This window comes from Suncus etruscus, chromosome 1 (genome assembly GCF_024139225.1).
Source record: "Suncus etruscus isolate mSunEtr1 chromosome 1, mSunEtr1.pri.cur, whole genome shotgun sequence".
In the NCBI taxonomy this organism is placed as follows: domain Eukaryota; kingdom Metazoa; phylum Chordata; class Mammalia; order Eulipotyphla; family Soricidae; genus Suncus; species Suncus etruscus.
This window is the reverse complement of record NC_064848.1, coordinates 121926957-121936758: the sequence shown is the minus strand read 5'-3', so window position 1 is coordinate 121936758 and position 9802 is coordinate 121926957. Positions and strand designations below refer to the sequence as shown.

At 38.5% G+C, this 9802-nt stretch overlaps 1 protein-coding gene across 1 annotated transcript; it reads left to right on the top strand.

Moving 5' to 3' along the window:
- The first annotated feature begins 5087 nt into the window (after positions 1–5087).
- GPR85 (G protein-coupled receptor 85) lies at positions 5088–9514 on the top strand. The gene is made up of 2 exons (XM_049783524.1): positions 5088–5463; positions 6881–9514. Exon 2 carries the CDS (start codon positions 7051–7053, stop codon positions 8161–8163), a length of 1113 nt encoding a protein of 370 aa, XP_049639481.1. The 5' UTR covers positions 5088–5463; positions 6881–7050; the 3' UTR covers positions 8164–9514.
- Positions 9515–9802: the final 288 nt, after the last annotated feature.

Below are 9802 nucleotides of genomic sequence, written 5' to 3'. Positions count from 1 at the left end.
TTAATAGAACTCCTCGCCTGACCATATATGCCTTTAAGTCTGTGCCCCTCTTTTGCAGTCTGATTTGTTGTTTTAAACTGTCCTCTGAAAAGTTGCTAATGATTTTCTCATCACCAGATTCAAAGATATTTTCTCATTTTTTTATCCCAGTACCCTCCAAGATACAAGTAGTACTCAGGACAACTCCTCTTTAAACTGTCACCTCCCTAAAGATCAGTGACATTGGTTTCCCTCCTTTCTTTCAGCATGAACTAGATCTTATTTTTCCATGTATTTTCCTAATACTTTTTTTTTTTATCCCCAGAGTAGCCACCCCCTAGCAGAACTTGAGTTGTCTGGGATCAAATTTAAGGCTATATTGAACATGCTATATTGCTACTTGAGCAATTTTCCCCCATTCTCCTTCTGCTTCCTAAATGCGGGCATTTCTTGGTGAAAAAAGGGAAAAGGAGGATATTTATTTATTTGCTTGATCGCAATTTATTCTCTCTCAATAGTATTTTCCGGGGCCAGAGCAAAAGCACAGCTGGTAGGGTGCTTGCCTTTATTGTGGCCAACCCAGGTTCGATCCTTGGCATCCTATATTGTCCCTGAGATTTCCAGGAGTAATTTTTGAGTTCTGATCCATGAGTAACCCCTAAGCAAGGTCGAGCATGGCCCCAAAACAAAACCAAAACAAAACTAATGATAATAATAATTCTCTTGGCACTGTAACACAATAGTAATCCTAGCTCCATCATCACCTATAGTTACTAACTGAATTCAGATTCTTTACTTCCAACTGCCTATAGACATCAATCCCTGATTATTCCAAAAGCATTTTCTACTCAATTTATATAAAATGCACCCCTATCTCCTTCATCAAACTAACCCTTTCTTGTAAAAAAAAAAAAATCTCTGCTAACCTTATTTAATTTTGTTTTCTCTAAGTTATCCAAGCTTAAAACCTTAGTCAATTCTTAGCCTCACTTGCTTTCTTTTTCTAGCTATAATAATATATACATTATGCTTTTTTCCTTTTTCCCCTTATCTATCAAATCTATACATTGTTACTATTCATTACATCCTCTCCGTTGACTAGGCTTTCCCCAGTTGGATGCAACTATCTGTATATTGTTCCGCCTCTTTATGTTATTGTTTGTGTATTTGTTTGTTTAATAGGTGTGACCAGAGCTTTGATGCTTTGTTGTTGTTGTTGTTGTTGTTGAGGCATACACTGTGGTGCTCAAGGGTTCCTTGCACTCAGGAATCACTCTTGGTAATGTTCAGGGGACCATATGGAAGGCTGGGAATTGAACCCCGGTCGGTCCCATGCAAAGCCCTATCCACTGTACTATTGTTTCAGTCCCATCGCTTAATGTTTTATTCCTTTCTAGATCTGGCACAGTGACTCCTACAGAATAGAAACAACAAATATGATACATTAAATAAAAGAAATAGTTATAGAATTTTCAGAGTGAAGCAAATTCTCAACATAAAAGTCAAAGATGGTAAATCCACATATTTTTTATTTTTAAGTCTGGATCTTAAATTTGAGCTCTCAAAGAAGACCTTAGAAAGTTAATTAAAAATTTTTAATTAATCATATTAAAACTTTGGACCCTGTTTGTGGCAGAATAGAAAGGGGAAAAAAATCTTAGAAATGAACCTTTTTTGCTGTCTGGAAAGAAACATGCCAGATTCTTTTTTTTTTTTTAATGCCAGAATCTTAATCTTTTCAAAACTCATTAAAATTCTAAAGAAATTTCACTGTTTGAGACATTCACAATTATGGTTATTATTAATTCCCAAGGCATGATTTAAAAAATAGCCAATGGTAATTATTCATCTCTATTGCATTCTTTCTCCATTCTGTTCCTTAAATGATGGAGTATACCAAATCCCTTCACCCCCCCCACCCTAAAAAAATCAGTTGCTTCGACATTATCATGAAAATTGTGACTTTTGCCACTAAAATTAAAACTACTGTCAGGCAGAGATAGTACGAGGGTAAGGTGATGTCTTGAACATGACCAAATTTAATTTTTTCCCTGACACTGCGCATGGTCCCCTGAACACCACTAGCACCCCTGAACACAGAACCAAGAGTAAGGATCTGAGCACTGCTAGGTATGACCACCCCCCCTTCAATTACTTCCAAATATCTCAGAATATAAATTTATAATTTATATTGTCATTTTAAATTCCAGTTAGTGAATTTTAAAAAAATGTAGTAAAGAAAACTTTTCTTTTTAAATCTTTCTGATCAGAGCTTTCCTTTCGAAGATAGCTTACCCCGTCAAAACATGTGGATATCTTGTGTGTGTGTGTTTGTGTGTGTGATACACATACTTATTTTTATAGCACTTGGTCTAAGAAATGACCTACTTTATGTACAAAAACACATTAAATGAATGACTAACGAAGCATTTCTTAGAATAATGTATCCTAGCTATCATCCTCATTTGCTAAGGTTTGTTTACTTTCAGACACATTTTCATATATACAATGCACAGGACAAAAACACTATTTGCTCATCATGATGTTGTGCATTTGGGGAAAAGTTTAAAATGTTCCAATAATTTTGAAGAGAAGCTAATTGCTATTTTAAATACACTTGTATGCATTTATGATAAAAAAAAATTTAAGCAAATATTCAGACTTCCCTAACCCATTGATTAATATACTATATGCCAAGATATAATATTCTGAGAACAATATACTATTTACCAAGAACCTGAAAATCTTTGGAAGGAGTATAGTATTTTTACTGTACTTCATTGTTTACATTATGCCTCTTATCTAACATTAACTGTTCTGCTTGGTAAGATAAATAAAAAATGGATAAGATCAAATATGGTTATTTTACCTAAATGATTTGAATAAATAAGTTAACATTTGAGAACTTCATAGATATTATGGTACATTTGTTTGGCTATTAAGTACATTTTAAGTCTTTGTTGATAAAGACTTCAGTTTTTCTCCAGTAGAGTTAATGAACTAGTAGAAAATATCTTATTAATTTTGTGACATACCTCCTCCCTTATGAGGTAGAAATGACATTCTTTTTTTAACAGTTGGAATAAAATGAATTAACTTCATTCAAAGCAAAGGAAAATAATAGTTCTAATACACCCTGACACATGTATATGAAGGAATATTGTATACACAGACATCTACTCTCTTTTATTTTTAAGGACTCAATTCCTATTTCTTAAAGTAAACAGCTAGGTAGATCATTGGGTTTTGGCCCTATATCTTTTGGCAGGGTAAATTATTGCCTTATGGTCTGGCAGTGCAGTCACCCATTTAATTTACATTTAAATAGCTTTTCCCTAATCCATACAACATAAGATCTATCTAATCAAGAATCATCAGCAAACTAATTTGTCTCTTATTTTATAGATTTTTCTTGACTGTAAAAGTCTCAGAAATATTTTTGCAAGTTTATTGAGACATTAATTAGGAAGTAAAAATTATCATAATTATAAGAAATAATTACAATACTTTATTATAAATAATAGAACAATAACAAAATTGAATGGATTTGTAATTCTATAAAGACTAATTTGACATTTCACTTAGAAAGTTGCAGGTCATCCTATGGTTTTAAGCTCTTAAATATTTTGGGGAAAAAAAGTATAGTGTTTCACTTCAATGGAAATGCCTTCAAGTTATTTTGTTTCTTAAAGTTACGGGAACTCAAAAATTAGGTGCCCTGCCCATATTTTTTTAAAGCAACAACAAATCAATATCTGTTATTTGATGGGTGGGAGTCATCAAAAGTAAATCACAGAAATGTAACATTCCAGCATCACCAACATAGAGTTTTGTGTAATAACTGTGATGTGACATCATGACAGTGAAATACTCGTTTTCAACTTCAGAGAAAGCTTTCCCTCCTTGCGTCCAATAGAAATGCAATATGCAAATTAGCCCATATTATCTGTATGCTGATTGGCCCGAGTTCTCCCGAATGTCACCATCTCACCACCCAGCAATGAGGTATTTTACTGCTGTCTGGAGATCAAATTATTACTGTAGAAGATCTTTATTTTTTCTGTTTCATTAACAGATTATAAAGCAATAAGCACGCAGGAGGAGAAGCAGACGTTTTTACACTGGGAATTAATGAAAGCATATCTACTCGGTTTATGGTTTGTTTGGCTTATTTTTTTAAGATGGGGAGCTGTTTAAAATCATATACCACCCCCACAAACAAAACTCTTTAAAAAATGATGATATAAGCAAATGCATGATGCCAGAGGACATGGCCCAAAGCACCCAAGTAAATATAGGTGTACCGTGATATCATCAGACCTTTTGGATGGGTGTAAGTTTTAGAGAATTCCTTATATTCCTCGTAATTTTTTTTTCTCTTAATAACAAAAGTGGAGGGCGGACGACACAGGAAACTCACATACACAAAAGCTTTGATTTACCAATCTGTTGGTTAGCCGCACTTGCAAGAAGAAAGCAAGGGGTTATTGCTCGCCGGGTTTTGGAAAGCTGTGAACGGTCATGGGGGGAAATAACTAAAAACGTTAAAGCCTGATTCATTAGTCCTAGTCATAAGGGAGAATGGATGTAAGTCCTTTCCGATCGTCTGAACGTAGCTTCTCCTAACTTACACGTCTGTGTGCGTGCATTCAGAGAAAGGAAGCGAACTGTCAAGCGAGGGCTGCTCTGATCTGCTTTCCCTCCTTCCCCATTGACAAAGATTTGTCTTGACTGCGTTTCCCCCCTTTCTTTCTTTTTCCTCTCTCGTTTTCCAGCTCGAGTGCAAATGCAAACAAAGGTCAGGTGGGGAAAAATCATTAAAGAAGACACATCCAAGCAGCTGCCAAAAAGCTTTGGGTCTCCCAGGAAGAGAAAGGAAGGGGGGGAAAAAACCTAAGGATGGACCAGGGTTCCCGGACGCCCGGGAGGGAGCTGACGCCCTAAACTCAGCGGCACCTCGGTGCAATGCCCTAAGGCAGAGAGGGTGGGCCGGGAGACGGGTGGCTGGGTAGCTGGGTGGGTGGTTGGGTGGATGGGGGAGTCCCAAGCAGCCCTCCCCTCCCCCTGCCACCACTACCACCACCATCACCAATGCAGGCAGGGGAAAAGTTCAGAAGCAGCCCCAAGGGACGCAAGGCTCATTTTGACAGCTCGACGGGACCAGAGAGGCACTCCGGGAGGCTTGGTCCTGCCAGCGGGTCGGGGTTGCTGCTGGCTCCTCCAGGGAGGCTGAACCCGCCAGCCCCTGCAGCCGCCCTCGCCGCCGCCGCCGCCGCCGCCGCCAGGGCCCCTGCGTTATACTGAGCGAGACGGTGCCGCTGCGACAGGGGAGGACGCGGCTGGAGCTCAAGGAGCTTCAACGCGCAGGCGCCGGAGAGCCCTTGCCTGGAAGCTCAGTCCAGGCACTAAGGCAGGAAAAAAAAAAAACCCAGCAATTTATAGAAAGAAGAAGCGATAGTCTGTCGGGATATCCAACACCAACAGGTAGGAGGATATACTCTCGGTTAAGTTTGGGGGGGAAGGGGGGTGCCCAGTGTTGTGAAACTGCAGGTTCATGGGGAAACAGCCCTCCCCGAGGGTGTTTTTTTTTTTTTTTTAAACAATAAACTGCATAATGGAAGTCCATTCAGACAATGCATCTTCAGGAAGGGCTTCTTGAGAGACTCCATTTCTGGAAGAAAAAAAAAGTGTTGCAAGGCTGAGGAGAGCAAGACTGCTGCGAATCCCTGGGAAGTGTTCCCTTGCAGCAAAGAAGCAATCTCTCTCTCTCTCCCCATCTTCGCGTATGTAATGCATGTCTCTCTCCCCCTCCCCCTCCTCCACCACCCCCCCATTATAAATCCAAGGGTAGCGGATTTCAGGTTTCGTAATGTTGCATGAGGCGATCGCTTATTTACCCGGGGATGTACCGGTGGGGAAATTAAAATCATCGGATGCAGTTTTTGCCTGCCTGGGCTTCCATCAGCCTGTTCCCCCGGCAAGTGAGAAGTGGCCGAGGAAACATGCTTCGTGGGAATAACAGAGGAAGCAGATTTCCCTGGTGGAGAGCTCAGGCACCTAAGAGCAATGTTCATTGTGTTTTAAAATGAAGCCACTTGCGATTTGCCACAAAGATGATCAGTGTAATGGGAAAGGCTTAATTGCCCAAGAAATACAGGTTCATGTTAAATTCATTTGAATTTAGCAGTCAAGGTTTACAAATGGAAGTGCATTATTCCTCTGGGTGTGTTTCCCTGTTCAATATTACATTAACCATTTTTAATAATCATGTGAGCTTAAAAGAGAAAAGATTTGCCAAAATGGGGGGTGAGTAGGGAGAAAAAGACAAAAGATCAAATCCTGGGACAAGTTCTTATTCATTGCAAAGTCTAATATTGAAATGATGCCTTCAGATGAATCAACAAATACTCTTCTTATAAATCACAGCATGGGCAGTGTCACTTGAATTGAAAAATATATTTTGCAATGATTATTTGGGTTTAGATCATTAGAGAAGCTACCAGTAAAGCACTGGCAGATAGTAACACACCCCAAATAAATGTAGGTAATCTTCTCTCGGTCTCCTAATAACAATGTTTTAGATCCTATTGCAACACTAGTGATTAATTCCTGGACTGACATATTTTTACAGTTATGGAACATTTTATGCCTTCTGTCCTAAAGTATCCAATCAAATGTATGTACTCTAGAATGGGAAATTTTTTCATTCGTCTAGTTCAGAAAACTCAGCAAGCCAATCCTCTGAAATTTCAAATAAAAAATACTTATCTATCAGAGAATAGTTTTCAAAAATTAAAACTTTATTTGCTTTCTCATGAATGAACGAACAGCTTTATGGTAACAACTGCCTCACATCATTCTTTTCAACTTAAGAACTGATAGCCACCTTCTTTTTTTCCAGATATTCTGATGGCAAATCAAATGGAAGAAAAGAGGAAACATGACTGCAGCTGGAATCCATTCTTTTTGTGGATTACATTTTCTGTAAAATGTATGGATATATCTTTCCCTTGTTCTTATATCTAGATCATGAGACTTGACTGAGACTGTCTCTTTATCCTCCATCTATCTATGGCGAACTATAGCCATGCAGCTGACAACATTTTGCAAAATCTTTCTCCTCTAACAGCCTTTCTGAAACTGACTTCCTTGGGTTTCATAATAGGAGTCAGCGTGGTGGGCAACCTTCTGATCTCCATTTTGCTAGTGAAAGATAAGACCTTGCATAGAGCACCTTACTACTTCCTGTTGGATCTTTGCTGTTCAGATATCCTCAGATCTGCAATTTGTTTCCCATTTGTATTCAACTCTGTCAAAAATGGCTCCACCTGGACTTACGGGACTCTGACTTGCAAAGTGATTGCCTTTCTGGGGGTTTTGTCCTGTTTCCACACTGCTTTCATGCTCTTCTGCATCAGTGTCACCAGATACTTAGCTATCGCCCATCACCGTTTCTATACAAAGAGGCTGACCTTTTGGACGTGTCTGGCTGTGATCTGCATGGTGTGGACTCTGTCTGTGGCCATGGCGTTCCCCCCAGTTTTAGATGTGGGCACTTACTCATTCATTAGGGAGGAAGATCAATGCACCTTCCAACACCGCTCCTTCAGGGCTAATGATTCCTTAGGATTTATGCTGCTCCTTGCTCTCATCCTCCTAGCTACACAGCTTGTCTACCTCAAGCTGATATTTTTTGTCCATGATCGAAGGAAAATGAAGCCAGTCCAGTTTGTAGCAGCAGTCAGCCAGAACTGGACTTTTCATGGCCCTGGAGCCAGTGGGCAGGCAGCTGCAAATTGGCTAGCGGGATTTGGAAGGGGTCCCACACCACCCACCTTGCTGGGCATCCGGCAAAATGCAAACACCACTGGCAGAAGAAGGCTTTTGGTCTTAGATGAGTTCAAAATGGAGAAAAGAATCAGCAGAATGTTCTATATAATGACTTTTCTCTTCCTAACCTTGTGGGGCCCCTATTTGGTGGCCTGTTATTGGAGAGTCTTTGCAAGAGGGCCTGTCGTACCAGGGGGATTTCTAACAGCCGCTGTCTGGATGAGTTTTGCTCAAGCAGGAATCAATCCTTTTGTCTGCATTTTTTCCAACAGGGAGCTGAGGCGCTGTTTCAGCACAACCCTTCTCTACTGCAGAAAATCCAGGTTACCAAGGGAACCTTACTGTGTTATATGAAGGAGCATCTGTAAATCTTTAGCCTTGTGAAACACTAACCTTCTCTGCTAAGTATTGGTGGCCTGTAGCCATATCGTGAGAAGAAATTAAAAATGGAATCAGCAGTTATAAGGATTTGGGCAACATTCTGCAGTCTTTGCAATAGTTCACCTATAATCCTATTTTAAATCTCAGAGTGATCCTGCTGACTGCTCATGAAGGTTTGTAATTAAGAAAGGACTGGACCACTGCCCTAAGTTTCTTTATGTGGTTGAAAACTAGATAATGAAAGTAGCAGGTGCTAAGTATCAGTGCTAAATGCTGTGTATATCACTACATATGAAAAAAACATTAAAAAATTAGCAATGGACATCTTAATAAATTAAGTTGACATGAGGTAAATGTGTTGATAACAAGTAATTTTAGGGGTTTAAAGACTTTAAAACATTTCATACTCTTATTGTTTTTGCAAAGACTAAAATATTTGGGGACATAAAGTACTGTAAGCCACAAAAGATGTGCCATGAATTACCGGATTATTACACTTTAAAAAAAATCACCTTGTAAGTTTTGGGGAGCATTCCAAAACAGTGTATTGGTTCCAATTAGTTTACTTTTTTGTATTAATACACTACTATTTCTAAGTACCACTTTCCTTACCTACTAGTGAAATTGCTAGCATTGAACTGTATTATGTGGTTTTTGTTGATTTGGTATAAAGTTTTTCCAATTGCTTTCTATTTTATGAATGCTAGATATTGGTCTGGGAGGCAACATTAATGGTACCAACCCATCACAATTGAGCAACTTTAATAATGCAGAATAAACACATGTTGCCTTAAAGGGTTATCTAGTATCATTCATCTGATTTAGCATTGGAACAAATAGTCAAAGGAAATCAAAATTGGTCATAGATTCCAGTAAATTCCAGCAAAGATTTCAGTCATGCATCTGGAAGTGCATGGACGATCATTCAATATTTTTTTCTTTTTCTTCCCATGGTTTGAAAATGAAGGTGCACACCACTAGGATGATGAGATTTTTCTTCTGAGGTGTGCTATCCATTCTAGTGTATTATGAGAATCAGGCAGTTGATGTATGTTCATATTTTAAGTCAGCTGTCAGGGAGAGACCACAGCCTTAGTATGACATCCTGCACAATTTGTGAAGCATTTACTCTACTGAAGGCACAGTCTTGTTGATACTTTCTGCACATTCAGTGTATTGGTCGTTTAAATTATTTCAGTTTTAACTCGTGAAAGCTTATTCTATGATTTCTGGTATTTTAGAAATACATTAGAGTCTGTGAGTCTCATTCTTTAAAATACAGATGTGTGAATTTCAATATAAAGTTGCATTTGCCAAAATTTAACCGTGTAGCCTGTTACTTTCCTTGAAATAAATTTTACTTTTTTTGGCACTTAATAATATTTTTAACCTGGGAGGCGAGCACAAACAGGAAAGACTTATAGAGTGCTTTAAAAAAAATTGTCGCTACTATATTCTGGAAATGGAAATGCATGAATGATAGGAAGCATAAAGCTGACAAATAATATTATTCAGAACAGCATTATTTACTAGCTAATCATAATTAATCCTCTATTTATTCTTATAAGTCAATAATATTTAGAGATATATACTTGCTTGGTTGGTTCAGAAT

Bases quoted from the DNA above. Each gene is read 5' to 3' on its own strand.
- GPR85 (XM_049783524.1), top strand. From the start codon at position 7,051: ATGGCGAACTATAGCCATGCAGCTGACAACATTTTGCAAAATCTTTCT.